The sequence below is a fragment of the Typopeltis vanoorti genome, chromosome 2 (assembly GCF_054136105.1).
Source record: "Typopeltis vanoorti isolate ZY-2024b chromosome 2, IOZ_Tvanoo_1.0, whole genome shotgun sequence".
NCBI lineage: Eukaryota > Metazoa > Arthropoda > Arachnida > Uropygi > Thelyphonidae > Typopeltis > Typopeltis vanoorti.
This window is the reverse complement of record NC_143550.1, coordinates 72,929,174-72,947,901: the sequence shown is the minus strand read 5'-3', so window position 1 is coordinate 72,947,901 and position 18,728 is coordinate 72,929,174. Positions and strand designations below refer to the sequence as shown.

General features: G+C 32.6%; 1 protein-coding gene across 3 annotated transcripts in view; it reads right to left on the bottom strand.

Moving 5' to 3' along the window:
- The window catches only part of LOC150109170 (major facilitator superfamily domain-containing protein 6-like), a 32,966-nt gene extending 15,351 nt beyond the window's left edge, over positions 1–17,615 (bottom strand). The window contains exons 1-3 of one of the 3 annotated variants that reach the window (XM_090411821.1): positions 17,474–17,615; positions 12,613–13,541; positions 483–595 (exon numbers count right to left, since the gene is read on the bottom strand). In XM_090411821.1, coding sequence (XP_090267947.1) covers positions 483–500 — 18 coding nt within the window. In that variant the 5' untranslated portion in view covers positions 501–595; positions 12,613–13,541; positions 17,474–17,615. Of the gene's footprint in view, positions 1–482; positions 3,970–12,612; positions 13,542–17,473 lie in introns of those variants that run through there. The other 2 variants (XM_090411831.1, XM_090411840.1) reach the window with 2 other exon arrangements.
- Positions 17,616–18,728: the final 1,113 nt, after the last annotated feature.

The window sequence follows — 18,728 nt, the reverse complement described above, 5'->3', positions numbered from 1 at the left end:
GTATTTAAGTTCAGGAATCATATTGACAAGACAACTAAAAAAGGAATTAGATTATCGTTTAGGATCATAATAGAGTGCACTACAGATCCCTTGATGTTATTGATAATCTTGTGCAAAATAAAACTGCTTGGGACCATTTCTTTAGGTCAAGATACACATAATATAATATAACATGGCATACTCAACCAGCAGCCTCCCCTTTATAACACGATATGGTACAAGTTACAATATAAAAATTACGCTACCTTATATCTTGATTATATCTGGATAATTTCTTAAATGTTATCCTAAAATTACGGTTACGAAAGCCAAAGATATTTGATAGCACATTGGCGTTAAATACCATTAAGCATCACGGATTATTATAGTTTCTAAAACGTATATCATAAGCGCGAGCTCTATATTATTTCTGCTGCACATCATCATGGCATCCATTAACATTTTAATCATAATTCTATTATTTTCTCAAGTTATTTACTCACCTCTATCTCCTTCTCCATGTTGTTTCGTGAAAGAAAGAATTCTAATCCTGTCAATGGTATATTATCCTGAATCAATTCTCAAGTGTCGGTGGGCCCATCACTTGCTTATTTATCTGAAGTTATACATTGAATCTTATTAAAATATCTAATCTCTCTTAATATCGTTGTTCAATATATATATTTACGGAAAAGATTAAGTAAATCTATATTGTAACTTTTATTTATTTATTTATTTTTAAGTTTCGAAAGCTTTCCTGTACTTAAAAACATATTAAGGATAATAACAACAAACAATATATCGCTGATTTATTACTATGGATGAGATTTTGATTCACCATTACACACCAGAATCCAAAGAGCAGTCAAAACATTGAACAGAAGTCGGTTGTTCAGCGCCAAAGAAGACAACGTCGGTTACATCAGCAGGAAAGGTCATGGCATCGGTATTTTGGGATGATAAAAGCATTTTGTTTATTAATTATCTTGAAAAGGGTAAAACAATAATTGGGGAATATTATTCCAATCTTTTAACCAGACTAGACGAAACAATTCGTGAGAAAATACCCGGTTTGCAGAATTAAAAAATCATCTTTCATTAGGACAATGCACCTGCCCACAAAGGTGTTTTGGCAATGGTAAAATTAAGGGATCTGCACTATGAATTGTTGGAACATCCACCCTATTTCTCAGATTTGGCTCCCTCTGACTTCTGTCTCTTTTCAAAACTAAAACTTTTCTTCGCTGGTCATCGTTTTTTTCTTCGAATCAAGAAGTGATTGCAGCTGTAGAGAGGTATTTTGCAGATCTTAGGGGAATAAATGATTAGTCATAAGGGAGATTATGTTGAAAAATAAAAATAATTTTGAAATTATAAATTCGTTTTTTCATTGTTAGGCCGAAAGCTTTTCAGACCACCCTCGTATATCCCGCAAAGGATGTTTGCAATTTATCCCCCATAAATAAATAAATAAAAGCGAAATAAAAATATTTCCGCAATCATTGATATGGGACATTTCTCATATCATAAACCGTATTACTTGATGGCAGTGGAGGAAAGAACTAAACAATGAAAAATAATTTCAACGTTTTTTGATTGATAAAGGAAGACAGACTCTTCTTCAACCTCTAGCAGACAACAAATTGACAAACACATCTGATTTTCATAAATTGATTTAACGTTTTTATTTACCAGCTTTGGTAAAAAAGTAAAATGTAAAAGCATTTTTTTTACTCTTATTGTCTCTTCTATTCAGTGGCGACTCGTGGCTTGAAATTTTCGGGTGCTGCAACTTTCGAAATATACATACCAACTGTAAGCACAGTATACCAGTGTTTGGATAAAATATCAAACTTATGGTAAAAATTAAAAAAAAATAATCATGAAAAAATATTGTTTATTATCGATAAAATTATACACTTTAGTATAATTCAAAATTACTTAAAAATAAAATCCATTCCTTTAATTGTAATTAAAGGAAGGGATTTACAATTTTTGGAGATTACAATTAAATCCTTTTATTGTGATGTCCAAATATTTAAAGAGACAAAGAAAACACGATAAGCACTACGAACACTCTACTACTGGCGCAAACTGCATATAAACAACAGTGGAACTGCGCGACGGACAGTGCCACATTACGCTAATAGCTCGCATCTCACTATGATGTGCATATGCTTGCGCGCGTAGCAATATGACACTGCGGTAAACACAGTGCTGCTAGCGTCCTTCGCCCTCCTAAGTGTTACAAGATGGATTTTTATTATTTTTAATACAAAATAAGAGAATTGTATAGGATTGTTGATGATAAAATGAAATATTACCGAGCAAATATAAATAAATAAATAAATATATTTATATATCGAGAATAATTTGGGGTACTGCAGTTCCACAGTGACTATGCACGAGCCGCCCCTGCTTGTATTTCATATTAAATTTCAATTTTATATTTTATATTTTTTAAAAAAAAATTCATTCCGCTAACTTCTTTTATTCCCTATAGGGAGTAGGGATGGCCATTTTAGTGTTGTCTAACTTTTAGAGACACAGGAGGCAGTCTTGCTCTCCACCAATAGCCAATCAACAATAGCTAGTCCAAAACTATTGCTAATGCTAAATGGCATTCGGTGAAGAGGAAGATGCAAGACAAGTGCTGCCATCTCGTGTCTCTTAAATATAACACAATATATTCTTGTCTGAAATAATATGAGTCATACTGTCGATTTCCTTGTTCTTGAGTTGACGGTATGACAAAAAACCTGAGTTTCCGGGAGAAACACCAACTTGCACGTGCTCGAGATCAACTAACTCTGGAACCGGCCGAAGAAAGGTTAAAAAAAATTCCTCTATTCGGTAATTAGATTTGAACTTAGAATGGTTTTCTTCGGCGGCCTAGCGCTATGGACGTGGACAGAAACATTACTTTCACAGGGATACACTGGCCTATTTTCTAATTTATATTTTCAATTGTATAATTACATTTTTAAAAGCAGTATTATGACTTTGATAATTAAGAAAAATCTTGCGATATCCGTTGGACACGTCCACAGTTTCTGATAAGTCATTGTCATAAAAAAAAATCCTCCCTTGGGTAATAAAAGTAAGTTTCAGCGTAAGAAAACAGAACTGACATTTAAGACCTCTGAGGAGAATGAACTAAGTTGCTAATAGTTAGGAGCTCTCTGATTTTCTGGTTATTGATCAACTTATTTATAGTTGTTATGGACACTTTCTTAGCTGTTTGGACAGTTTCTTAATTTACCATTTTAAAGAATCTAACAAGGTTATTTATTCAGGTGAAGTCTGACAGGAGTATCAATATAATTTTTTGCTTCGTTTGCATCTCTTTCTTGGTCTTTTAATATTTCAATATTTACCTGATTGCACAAATAACGTTCACAGATCAGAAAGTTCTACAGTTATATTAATAGCCGAATCTATTTATTTATTTATTTATTTATTTTTATCTATTTTTCATATCTAAACGAAATACTTTGATAATTAAATATTTCGAAATTTCATTTGAGTATTCCTGGTATTATAAATTATTACTATTATTATTAATGGGGAAAAACAGAAAGTAAAGTAAATAGGAGATTAAAGGAAACATACACATATACACCAAAACGCAAGCAGAAAATAATGTTTCCACTTTCTTTACAAAATCTTAATCTACTTTCGAAGACAGTTCGATTATGATGCTACATGCTGTTACCAGTTAACAATTCTGGTCACATTACCGTAACCGATGTTATATCTATCCTCAATGTTATCTATAGAACACTTCCCTTGTACGTATATCCTTGAAGATGTTTCTCACGACATTAAATTTTATCTTACATATAATTTACTCTCCTTGTATAAATAATTTTTTGTCTTAGCCGACATTTATCATTATTCATTATTACAAAATTTATTATTAACAAATTTATATTATTACCTAATTTTATCATTATTCTATAATTAAAAATTACTACCAATAATAATTTATTATTGCTAGTGCTAGTAATATGTGTATTTATTTAAATAATGACTGTACTTTGTGCTGTACGTTTCTACTAAACAGAAAAAATAATATTTAAATCGAATATTTGTAAACACTCTGTAAGATAAATGTTTATCAAACTTTGTTGAGATGGGAGAAAGCGTTGTAAACTGCAATTATGTAATAATATTATTAAAGGCACTCAATCTCCACCAAGAGCTCATCAAAGATAACTAGCCTGGCCCAAACTATCAATGATTTTAAGCGGAATCCGGTGAAGGGAGTACTGCAGACAACTGACGCCATCTCCCTTAACAAATGAGGTAAATTTATTCCTCTGAAATCATGTGAGTTTTATGAGCCTTTTCTTAAGTTGGTATTAAAATTCTGATTTTTCCGTTTCTAGAGATCGATTACCTCGAGAACCGGTCGAAGAAAGGCTTATTCAAAGTTCCTGTACTCTGTGACTAGAATCAAAGGCTCTTTTACTTTAAGCGGTCCAATCGCGTGTTATGCAGATTATAATAATATTAATTATAATCTGTACTAAACCTTATCTAAGAATGAATACAATATAGTACTGCTGCCTATTTTATTAATTTTAGCACTAGTTTCCATATTAACTTAACGTAGTAGTGTTTAACTTTATAAAAATCTGAGAAGTAAATTCAAAGTTGGAGATTTTACGAAAATCCTCGCTTCTTGGTGCCAAGCAATAGTTAGACTCACACACGATTTATTTTTCTCTTTTAATTATTTTAATCCAGTGCAACAACTGTTGCTCAAAATCAACTACTAAAAATAATATAGAAGTATTATGCAGCCATGTGATAAGAAACTTGTTGTTCATAGCGATTATGTGCTATGTGTTTGGCTGCAACTACAACAAGATTTTTCTGGAGTATCGGAAACCACTTGGAAAGCAAATTGGTTTTCTGAAAATCACTCAATAAAAAGCAACTCTTCAAAATGCCGGATATAACCGAAATGACTCATAAAGAATTAAGCATAATGAAATCCTTACTTGTAGAAGTCAGGCCGTCAACAAATCAGTAAAAGAAATTCTTAATATGCTTAAACAAGAAATTCGAAGGATATTCCTAAAAATCGATAATAAACACGTGCAAAAAATGCTAAACTCGGTTACACAAATGAAATAAACATAAAATCACGTACTGCAGTATAAACAAACTAAAGAAGGAGAACAAGCAACTATGAGCTAATTGGCTAACGATCTAAGACCAAACCAGAAGGAATTCCGGAAGATGAGCAGATGACAGAGAACTTAACCACTGTAGTTAATAATTTAGCAAAACGAATGAATACCGAAAGCAAGTAACGGAAAAAGAACTATAATGTAGTTATCGGATAGCAACATATAGAAAGATTACTCCCACACATATCATTGTTATTATTATTATCATCATCATCATTTTCATGATTAGAGGCTTCCAGGGAGTCAAGGACTCATCGAGGGAGGCCACACATCACCCACACCAGCTGATATACCTTCTCTTAAACTCATTCACGCTAAATGTATTCACCGACTTGAACAAACTATTCTACTCACTCACTGCTCTGTGAGAGAAAAATCTAACTCTCACTCTTTGAAGGAGAGGAGGAGAAGTGGACTCACGGATGTCCTCTCCTTACCTTCCATATAACGAAAAAAGTCATCTAGCGATATCCTATAATATTCTTTTAGAAGTTAATAAGGCTATTATGACACCACTATTTCTCCTATTTACGAGAAATAGGAGAAATAGTGGTGTCATATTATCCATTCGCTAATATGACACCACTATTTAGTATAGCCATTCGCTCCATTACTCATATTCTTCATCTGTGCTCATAATCTGCCTTTCACAATCTCGATATCATCTCGATAACTCTTCTTTGCAACCTTTCCAGATTTTCTTCATCTGCTTGGAATTCAGGAAACCACGTCTCGATATGACCCACCTGGACTACTAAATGCATGTCAGCTTATACAGTAGTCTATTTGCGGTTGTATAGAGGCCTTGTAAAGGGGCAAAATGACTTTCTTAACTATATACACTGCTTGGAAAGTAGTCAAAGGACACCTCCATGGTGCGCCGTTTCATGTAACGAGCCACGTGTTTGTAGCCGGTATCAATTGGATGTTATAAATGTGATGCTCCCAAGTCAGTGAAACAGTGCAACGGACTTGGGAGCACCGCAACATCTCATTACATGCCTACAGGAAGAATGGTTCAAAATTCCCATTGATCGCTATCGTGCGCTTTCGGAACGTGTCTGCCCAGTAGGATTGCTGCAGTCACTGCAATAAAAGGAGTCCTGCATCCTATTATGGTGTGCGCTGTGGCTGTTTTTTCCACATTATGATGTCTGTTAACTTCTTTTCAAGCCATGCTCCCAATTCAGTGCAACTGCACTGAATTGGGAGCATGACAGCATCTCATATATATTGCAAATGTTATGTATAAATAAATAACCATTACCATTATGCATGTTATTATTATAAAGAAGAATGCTCAAAAATTACTACTAAAATGTTTCATATAAAATGATTAAACCTACAGATTGCCAGTCACTTCGAAAAAACCATTATTAATGACCATAATCATCATCATCTTTTATTTAACTTAAGCTTTACATAAATCAAACAGAGAGACAAGGGAGTCAATGAGTAAAATTTACAAGTGACGTGCTTATTTCTCGCCATAGAGTCATATTTTGTGCAAGTATGTAAATGTCCTTGGCAGTTAGCCGGTTGTTGGGCGATATGATATGATTAATATATTGATAAAACTGTTGCCTGGGTCTTTCCCTCCTTCTTTTGCCAATGGGAGGATCATAAAGGAGGAGCGTTTCATGATAAGGAGCAATCGGGTGCCTCGTCTGATTTCCAATCCAGTCCAATTGAGACTGTTGTGTGATCAATAGTAAAGGAATTTGATTGGCTTCCAAGAGAACTCTATCATTGGAGATTCTATCTTTCCATGTATATGCAAGAATTTTTCTAAGGCATATGGTTCTAAATCTGTTAATGAGATTTCGGCTACTTACTGTGCAGATAGTCCAAGTTTGGGATGCATATAGAAAAATAGCGCATGCTATGGCCTTAAAAAGTCTAATTTTGGTTTGCAAGCAGACAACAGAGGATTTCCATATGGGAGTCGTAGTACCAAAAACTGCTAGTGCCCTTTGTTTTCGGACTCTTTTATATCATTCAGTGTCCATAATATAAGAGCCAAGGTATTTGAAGAGGTGCGTACATTTCCGGTTTTGTAGTTAAGGTGATATAAGGAACCGTCAGCCAAAATGGGTAGAACTTTAGTTTTGGAAAAATTAATTTTTAATTCCACCATGTTGGCGAGTATAATAAGTTCGTTCGAATGCCGTTGTGCTGTGTTGTAATCTGGATCAAGTAAGACGACATCATCTGAGTAGATGAGTGTTGCAACGTGACACTTTCTTGATTGAAGTGTAATTCAATGCCAAAATGTGAGTTAGTTTGTTGAAAGATGTAATCCAAGGATAGTAAAGAGAAAGAGGACGAGAACGTTCCCCTTGCAAGACTCCTGTAGAGATAGGGAATGGGTCAGTTAACATTCTATCGACTAGAAGTTGTGCTTGAAACTCTTTGTAGGAAGCCTGTATTGGCTTAATGAATTTGTCTGGTATGCCATAATGGGACATAATTTCAAAGAATTTGGATCTGTTAATACTGTCAAAAGCTTTGGTAAAGTCGATGATGGTAAGAACGACAGGAAGTTGTTCCTGGAGCCTTCTATCAGCCTTCTAATACAATGGATTTGTTCTATAGTACTTCTTCCCCTGAGGGACCCCGCTTGGCGTTTCTTGAGGAGGGGAGTGATGAGTGGTTGAATCCTGTTTAATAACATTCTCTTTCTCTTTTCGCATTCTCTTTAATAACTATTCCATTTCTTTGGGATGGGAAGGATGTATCCTCTGGTCCAATCTGCTGGAACAATTCTAGTGTTTAGTACACTGTTACAGATGATAAAAGTAATGCGTTTAGCGTATTGCCTCCATAGATGATGGCTTCAGGAGCAATATTGTCAGGTCCTGGAACTTTGTTTGGTTTTAGTTGTCCTATAGCACTTCTTAGTTCACCTAGAGTGAAGTTAGTTGTGTGTATCCCTAGTAAAGATTGGTTTATATGTGAAGCGGTATAGTGGGAGAGGTATGAACCTCGTGATCAGCATTTAGTAATCCATGAAAATATGTTCTCCATTTCGTGAGAAGTTCCGCTGTGTGGAAGGCTTCTCCATTTTCCCTGACCACTCTACCAGCGTTTTTGGTTGTGACTTTTTTTACACAGTTGGTTGACATTTTGAAAAACATTTTTTTGATTTTCTGCACGGTTGGCTCTTTCCAAATCAAGACATACAGCAACCGTGCAGAAAATCAAAAAAAGGCTTCTATCATCTTGCTATCACCAATCACTGTCAACTTTGAAGTGATTGGTGATAGCAAGATGATAGAAGCCATCATCATTACTGATATTTTAACTAAACGAAAACCAACCCCCATATCTCTCATCTGAGTAAGATGGCTTCGCCCTGCGAGAAAACATTATGGGTTTCTGTCAAATCGTTGGCAACTCAGATACTCAAAAAAAAAAAAAAAAAAAAAAAAAAAAAAAAAAAAAAAAACAGGCTAAAATTATTTAATCGAACATATCAACGATATGAGGAATAACTTTAACTTTCTAAAAATGTCCGTCATTATATAACGAATACAACATTAGATACAAGAAATATTCCTCTTGAATTAAAAAACAAAAGCCATCAGTACTTCTCAAAACAGTAACAGAAGGTAAAATTCCTGGAAAAAAGAGGAAAGGGTAGACCGTCAGTGAGATGGATGGATGATGTGTCTGATCTTCAGAGAGTGCCTCCAGAAAAGAATGCAATAGCACCAACTGACGTGGACTGGTGTGGCCCATCACCGAGCATCTGAGTGACCATACAGCATCTGTTGATGTCCAATGAATAAGTGGATGGATAAATCAGTACTCCATTGGAAACAAGGGCATTACATGAACAACTAATATCCCGCCTCCCTACATTAAATAATAATGGTAAGAATAGTCAATAATAGGCCTCAAGACCACCTTAAAATTAATAAGCTCGAATACGCATGGTTTCTAGACAGGGCAAAGTACAACTAATTAACTCGAGGAATTTGCAGAAAAAATAAACAACTCTCTTAACAAAAACAAGGATGCGAAGATTTTAATACAGTATATCACCTCGTTATAATTAAAACATTAAGAGCAATAGAAATAGAAGACGGATTAATTAAGTGGTTCAATAACTACCTCTCAGGAAGAAATACGTGCACTTTAATAAGAAGAGGACTCGCCGTAGAAATGAAAACATGCCGAGTCTTTCCCCGATGAGTCATTTTGTTTCATACCCTATTTAATATTTATATACTGTCCATAATTGGTCATTTACTTAACTATGTAAATTAATAACCGGCACTGATCATCGCCTATACTAACCTCCAGAAAGCAGAAGAATAAGCATATGCAAATATAAATCACTTTTCAAAGTTTAACAATTCCCATTAATGTAACAGAGGAATGAGATACACGATACTTATTAAAATCCCAAATTTCAATAATTGTTTACTGATAAGTCAATTACTTGCCATGAAACAGACTTCAACGGAAGAGAGAGAGAGAGAGAGAGAGAGAGAGAGAGAGAGCAAATATTAACATGCCAAAACACAGATCACAGTAGTAAAATATCACATAAATCACCATATGAAATACATCAGCCATATTTATGATCTTAAAATTATCTCAGCGGCGCAAGTATTCCTTAGTAGAAACACAATTCCGTCTGATATCAAAAAATCTGATGTAGAAATTTTTGTGAAGTGCGAAATCTTTGTGAAGCAATAATTCGTTATGTCCTGAATGTATACGGAATAGCTGCGCATTACAAAATACAGAAACTGAATACCTCGGAGAGAACTGAGCGAATGTCAACACAACAGTCAACAGAAAGCAGTTCAGTTAATTCTAAATATTCCTTCTTTGAGATATCACATAGCAATACTTTGTCTCTGCCACAAAAAACAAGACAAAGAAACACAAGAATCAACTTACTTCATTCGTCAACACACAAAGCTGCAGTTAGAAACAATACCTATGCCCAAACAGAATCTACTCATATACCTTCTCTGTTAATGTACTTACGATCTCCGGTTACGGAGACCTTCAGAATACACGTGGACTCTTTATACAGAAATCAAAACAGATGAGACCCCCCCCCCCTGGAAACTACATAATGCGATGCGGTTAAAGTACAACAAACTGTCGCTTAATTACTAGGTTATCTTTTAAAAATAATCAAGTAGTTTTTCAGGATATAATTTTAAATCGTGATTATAATAATGCATCTTTCATAAATTGTGCACACATCATGTGATTAAGTAAAAATATGTGAGTTGTAACAATAACTTCCCTGATAATTATAACACAAAATAAAGACCACCTCCTTTGTATATCACTATGAAACTGTAAATATAAATAAATAAATATAAATAAATGTAAATATATTTATCTGAAAATATTACCTTTGGGGACAGAGTGGAAATTAAATGAATAATAATTCAGTATTCCCTACTTTGTACTAAGGTGAACATAACATGTTCTAAACCAGTTTTATGTTTTCGAGACAAACAACGCAGGCAAATATAATTCCAAGAACCACATCTCGAGACTGACTAACACTCAGTGTTGACATGTAAAAATAATTACCTGGAGGCAATTCATAAATATCCGTACATATAGTCTAACATTACTGTGGTGACAGCGTTCTGTAGCTCGAGATTTTTCCCACTTGCTCCTTACATTTTATGACTTGGATCAGGTTTATTTATTAACAATCAAGCAACACCCATTTCTTCCTTTTACGCTCATTCATTTTACTTATTTAATAATTTGAACTTTTATTTATAGATTGAGTACTTATAGACTATCGATTATTAACTACCCATGTTCAAACAACTAATTATACACATCAAAATTTTAATAGCTTAACGATTCTAATATTGCATGTTACTCATAAAAAGTAACATTTCATGGCAATTAATAACAAATGTAGAAGCACAGCATAATATTTAATTTAATATTCAACAGAATGTTCAGTTTAACAACAAAACAAATGTTGTTAAATTGAACATAAATATAAATAATACTGAAAATAACGCAGAGTATTAATTTCTTGTTAATTACCTAATTAATCGCATATTACTATTAACTTCCATTTAAAATTTTCACAATTCAATTAAAGATAAAATAGATTCATAATTTCGCATAACAAAATAATATCAGTAAACTCAACATGTAATAATGATTAACATTTAAATTAATGATTATTATATTAATTTTATTAGCAGATCAGTATTATTATCAATATGTGTGTGTTTTACGTCCTACTCATCCATTGATGATTCATAGTTTTAAACTACTTTTTCTACTCATAAAAATTATATAATTCGTTCTGAAAATTTTTCGATTTGCTTGTATCCACGACAGTTAAAGTGGATGCAAGCAAATCACTTGTTTTAAGTCCTTTGCACATATTATCTAGCCTACCGCATAAAAGTAGAAATCAAAAATATTTCTAAAATATTTAAAAATATATATATATATATATATATATGTATATATGAAAGTCCGGTTGTGCACTAAAATATGTCAAATGAATTAAATGCATGCACCTCTTCATTAATATATCCTAAATTTATTGAATTCAATTCCATCCAGACAGAGTGGAAGCATTACGATGAATAAATTCAAAATGTTTCCCTCATTGCATTTTGAAAATGTATTTTTATTTTGTTCCTTTTTAAAGATCAAATACCAAATATAAAATTCGTCCACCGACACTCCTGGAATAGCTAGAGTAGTACTGATGGACGAAAAACGAATTCACTTGACACTTATGCATTCTGCAACACGTAATTAAAAAGATTACACCACGTAATAAATTTTGATATATATCTATCAATGGATTCGTGTCGAGTGCAGAAGTGAAAGCCCGCTTCCAAACATGCAGCAGACTCTGTAGTTACGTTGACAAGTCTCAAGCTTTCATATTAGTCAAGTCGGGACACATTGGCAATTATGAACTAATCAGATTAACACCTGGTTATAGTCAGAAATGAGATTTATGAGTATAATAAAAAATAAATAAAAAAGTTCTTCAAATCTGAAAAAAATCATTTGGTTAAAATAATTGATTTTCTGTTCTTATAAATGTAACGGAATGTTTTCCTTATTTAATATTAAAAATATTCACTTATTCAAGCTGAATAATGTTTTATATAATATCTGAATAACGTTTTGTTTAAGTTATATGTATATTTTTTCATTTTGTAAGATTTAAATTATGGGTAGATTTTTACTTGTATAAAATATAAATCCTTCGCGAAGGTTAAAAAATTCAGAATTCACTTTATCTATCATAATCAGTACAATACGAATATTGGTTAGTAGTTCTTAACAATGAAATTGAAATCATTATGGCCAAAATTAAAGTTAATAAATGATATTTTATCTTTATTTTACTCATTTATTTATTTTTGTTAAAGTAATTAAGAATAGTGCATCTACTCACCAAACCATTTAATCAAGACGACGAAATCAGCATGGCCTAGACAGCAGTATGAAAACAGATGTTACATATAGGAATGGAAGAATCAAAGCGCCAAGAAATAACATATGCTTAGTTCATCAACAGATAAATGAAATATCGCTGCAAGGCAAGTTATAAGAACTCTATAAAGTTCTGGAATTCGACATGCGCAATTGAAGACAGGATGTTTATTGTCTACAGAAGATATTATGTATTAATCATTTCAGGGCGACATTAAGATTAACTTATTTTAAAAAATGACATAAAAATTTCCCATACTAGAAGCTGAATTCATTAATGAATTATGATAAGACTAGAATATTACAGAGGGCTCCGTTTTTGTTTACAGTTACACGCTGTCGTGAAACTATCGTATGAAACTATGGAACGTGGGCTTTGAAAATAATGAGTTTCTCCAAGCGAAAGAAAATTAGTTCCTACCAACAGAACATTCAGTTCCATTGCTTTCATCAAAATAATGGATCCACTTCTTGCAGTAGCAGAATAGCAAAATCATATTACATGGCTTACCATTGGCCAAAACTATTGCTTTTCTACTGCTGTAAAATCTTTGCTAAATATTCATTATAACAAGAATTTTATTTAATCCCAGGTTATTCTAAATCCATAGTATGGAATAAAAATCGATAATATATTTTTTCATGTCCAAATTAGACATCAGAAACTGTTTTTTGGTTCTTGTTTGCAATGGAAGTTTGGTCATAGGGAACCACATCGATTTGGTCATTTTTTTGGAATGACTGTGATTTGTTTTGTCTTTCATTGACAACGAAGAAGCCTGTTGATACTAAATCAGGCTAGGATATTGTAAAAGACCTACTCAAGATCATCCAAGTTATGAACAGCATATGGTTGATAATCCATTCCTCATATGTTTGTGCTTTAAAAACCTGCGAAAAATGAAAATAAAGACATATTTAAAGCCTATTTTAAAAGAAGCTGGCATATTTAACATAATACTTGCATGATAAAAGTATTGCTAGTTATTCTTCTAATGACTAAAGATTTTCATGGTGAAAAACTGATACACACTTTGCAAGAAGAAACCAGCTCATGGCAAATTCTAAATAACAACACGAAAATGGTTCTCAGTGCTGGTTTAGGAACTACGGTATATCATCTGCTTTTACCAATATTTCCTCAGACTCTGCGAAATAAACCTAGTGAATTCGAATAAACAATGGCTTTGAGGGACATTCGGCAAAAAAAGTACATTTTGAAAATGGCTGGACTTATAATTGTTCAACTATTTAAGATATATCACTTTGGAATCTTCTGTGATAATGGCAAGTTTAACTGGAGCATTATTGACGAAAAAAAGAGCATTGTCTTCACCCGAATAGCGACTTGAACTATAAACCGCTAGGTTAAAAATTTTAAGTCGCTACACAGTTATAATCTTGGCAATTAATAGCCAACTTCCTAAGGAATAGGTAAACACCATATTTTCTTCAATAACAAAGAAAAGGGCAAGTTTCCATAAAGCCAGAAATAGTGTATATCTTGGATACATTCCTACTTATTGGGAAGCAGTCGTATAAGCCATACAACGGCTACAGGCTTGAGTTCAGTGTTCCAATTATGTTCCTTAGCAGTCATACCGAGGAAAACCAATAGCGACAAGATTAAAAGGAGTGAACAGCGACATTGCGAATAACTGAAAAAAATAACTAAACACAAGACAATAAATAAAAAAATATAATATGGACCGAATTTGCATAAGACTTTATATAGGTAATATATAGATATAATATATATATATTAAACATTTATGTACAGGTTATATAAATAATAGAACTTTACTGTATCCATTTATACATTTTTTAAAATATTTTTAGTTATTTCTTAAATTAAAAAAACATGAGAAAATCAATATGTTGTTCATTGATAATTCTTGAATATTCAATTAAATATTACAAAATGGATGCTTATTCAAAGTGTATGAGTATTCGCGTTCTAACTGATGATTCAAAGCATACCAAAATCTCTATACACTCAACAATTAATAAGGTTGTAACAGAAAATATATCAAAATTGCTTTCTGTGTGTGTGTGCATAAAACTACAACAGTATACTATCAGTTCGAATAGAAATCTGACAAGTGTAAAAGTACCCAATTTAAATAACAGCATTTTGTAATATTTCTTTGAATACGTTATTGCATTTGTGCGTATGATGTTTGTTGATGTAAATGATAAAAAATGATCGCATATAGAACCTGATGATGATATATTTGCATATAATTGGTAATTAGTTCATTACTGTTATTAATGTAATTAATTATGAAATAACTAATATTTGTTTTAAATCCAAGAAGTGATCACTGAATAATCAAAAGTCTTGGCCGACTCCGTCTCGTAGTGAAGGAGAGAGAGAGAGAAGTCGGAAGTTTACACAAATGTATTGCTAATATCAAACCGAAATCAATAAATACACAAATAAATAAAATAATATTTCCTTACTAATTTTTTCAAAAAATCGCATATCGCTTGAATATCTGATTCTAAAAAGATTATAGAAACTACTCAGACAAATTAAATTTGATATCTATAAACTAAGGTTTTTTTTTTTTAAATTCCTAATGATCATTTTTGAAAACGTCAGGGCTCTAAAATCATAAAAAACATTATTTCTTATTGTACGTGAAAGAGACAAGCAGATAAAATATGAAACAAAAAAAAATTATCACCGCTTAGATGTAACTTTCGCAAAAAAATAATGCGCATAATTCCGTGATTTAATAAATACAGTGCGCTTAGATTAAAATAAATGACAAAAATCTCATTCAGTGCTTTTAATGAAGTATAATATATGTATATTCACCATTTTCTTTCTATAGATTAAGCAAGCAGTACTTGTAAAGTTTCAGTTAGAATTTTTATGCGCTGTAGTGCTCAAAGAATTACTACATTACGTAAGACTTCTTAAATAGTTGACGCAATCGGATAAAGTTCCTTTCACTTTTTTTTAAGCTTTGAAATGAATCGAGTCTCTGTTTCACAAGACAATTTGCTTTCTCATGTCATTTAAAAGTCATCCAACCCTGGTTTCATTCGTGATGTAGGTATGATGCTGTTTTATACTTTCCCAAAGTGCATAATATATACACGTTTCGGAAGATATAACCTATCATTAAGTACATACTTTTTTTTTTTTTAATTGCATCTCTACGCTGTAGAAAGCGTTGCTAATTGTCTACTGTTCTGCCGCTAATATCTATTGTCGTTGTTGTTGCTCCAGAGGTTTCACCAGTTACTATTTATGACTAATTTGCAATCTGCAAGGGTGGAAGTTTCTGGGAATGAATCCCCCTCCTGGAATTTGACCTCATTTAGTGATATTTGTATACTTCCAGGAGAGGATTTCTAAACTACCGTGGGAAGTTATTTTTCTTCGAATATATAATTTTCATGCGACCTTTTTTATTTTAATTACAGTGTACAAATTATTGTTTCCGTGGGGAACATATCCTCTGTCGTAACCGTGGTTCAAGACCCTAACTTGAAGACAAGTTTAGCTGGGTATTGCATAGAGACTCATTATAAGATTTCTAAAGTATATTTGGATACTTTTTAATAAGACAAGAACTACGTATCTACTAAAAAGGTCTTTATTTAAGCATTTAAAACTTCTGTTTGCAACGTGACATAAATATTTAAGCTGAGCAATTACAATTATCGTGTTTTATTTATAAATATTATTTGTAATCGTAACATTACTACAGCAAATATATTAAAGAAGTAATATTAATATTATTAAATAATAATAAATGAATAACATACTATTAAACGAGTAATATTAATGATCAAATATTATACAAGGTAAGAAATACCATTTCTGATTTAGAATTTTTAATTACTAATTAATTAATGCTGTTTTGCATAATTGACGTGAAAGGGAGAGAGACAGAATGGTTAATAGTCGAATTATTCAAAAAAGGTTGACACAGAAGATTAACAGCTGAAAGTAAACGCAACTTTCAAAAATGAGTTATTTTATATTCTTGTTCGGTGCAAGATCTATATTACATGGCAACTGTCATCGCTTTGTCAACTGCTGTAAATCAGTGTTTTATTTGCTTGTCGTAGCGACATACGTCGGATTACGTTGATAGAAAATAAAACAAAAGCAGTATAGAAATCCTTATAACAATAGAATACCTGCATAACTTTCCATTTACGATAAGAATTATGAAGTTTAAGAATTACTCACATTGGTTATTAAACGAAAAAATTTCACTATGATGTTCGAATTTGTTTATTGTCTATCTAATTAAGTAATCCTCATTTTATATTAGATAATAATAAGAAACAAATACGGCATAGTAGTAAAACAGCCCGCTTATGTTTTTTTTTTTTTTTTGCTTGCTTTTATGAGATTCAGCTCATGAATTCTTATTTCAGCAATTACTACCGAACTATTCAGACTGAATTTTTCTTTTCCTTAAAACCCACCGACACATAAAAAAAGCCTTTCTAATCTTAATTCCTAAATAAAATTCCTAATTATGATACTTGTTTTAAATTAGAGAATGTTCAAGCAAATTTCACTTATATAGCAAAATAAGGACAATTCTCTTCTATTTAAGGAAACAATAACAGATTTTGGATGTTGTTAAGCATCTTTGTGCAAAATCAGACGTAAGAAAGACAAATAAAACAAATTAGAATAAAGTAAAAAATAAATAAATATAAAAAAAAGAAGGAAAGAAATATAGATGATAGTATATTACTACGATTTTGAGAAAAGAATATAGATTCGTAAAAAATGAAAGAAAGAAATTAACGTAATCTAACAAATGAGGTAACGAAGAGATTCTTACCGACATGACTTCTGATCTGGAGTGGCGGAAAGTTGAATGATGCGCAGTTAAAGTGAACAAGTTGGTAAAAGCAACCTTTGCGAAATGAACCAGCTGTTCCAGGTGAGAGGCCTTCGCTGGTTACTGCACCACCCTACATGTGTTGTTGTTTTCCGTCAAGTTACTGAACGCTGCCACTGTAGATAAGCGGTCCTGCTAAAATTAGCAAAATGTCACGTATTTTTGGCTTCACCACGTGTTTCTCCAGCAGCCTTTCCTGCCAGCTCTCTGGACGTCCCGTCAATTACGAAATCTCCGAGTTCTTTTGATTGCATCAGTTTGGTCCCCCACTATGCGTTTCGGTTATTTCAGTAAGAAATTCCTCTTTTTCTTTAGTTTTGTTTCATTTTTTTCATTCTTGTTTATATTTATTTGTTTATATTTCTTTCAGTATTATTTATTTCTTAAAGGAAGATAAACAACCGGCAGTAAGCGATTCCTACTATTTTTCTATCAGTCTATTTTTGTCTCCTTCATAAATTACGTAGAGCAAGTTTTTATTTTTTATAGTTTTAGTAACCCTTTCCCCAACGTTCTCTTTTTAGCAGTGACACATTTAATGGACTTCTGTCTTACTGTCACAAAATACTGACCCTCCATCCCCCTCTTAACAGTGTTAAGTAATTGATGAATGACACTCCTCTGTAGGCGCAGTTAAAAAAGAGATGACCGTGTCATTTTTGTTGGAATGATTTCAGTTCGAATCCTGTCCAGGTCACGAGGAGCATTTATAATGACTTAATTAAAGGTGAGTTAACCAGACCTATTCTGAGAAAGCGATTTTTCTTTCAGTAGGCAGGCTCGAATTTTTCCTACCGAAAAACGGCAACAGAACACATACAGGTAACAGACTAGGTATTGATACTCCTTAAAGTTATTATGAATAACGACAATTACGATAAAAGAATTCTGAACTGGGTCTTCTTTTCTGTTCATCTTGGTTCATTTTTTTTAATGCGTAGAATACATCGTTAGTTTCTGTCTTTCTTTCTGAAAATTTCACTTTACTATAATAAATTATAAGAGATAATTTCATTTTCGGGGCCCCTTGACATAAAATACTCAGAAGCTGAGCAAGTAGACTGATAAAAAAGATGATCCTGTTTGTTTGTCAGGAAAGAAAACCTAGGGTTCAGTTCTTATCTGATGAAGAAATGTTCTGTGTTTTTCAGCAAGGCCCCTCATTGGATGTGGTTGGTCTCCTTAAGTTTCTTCT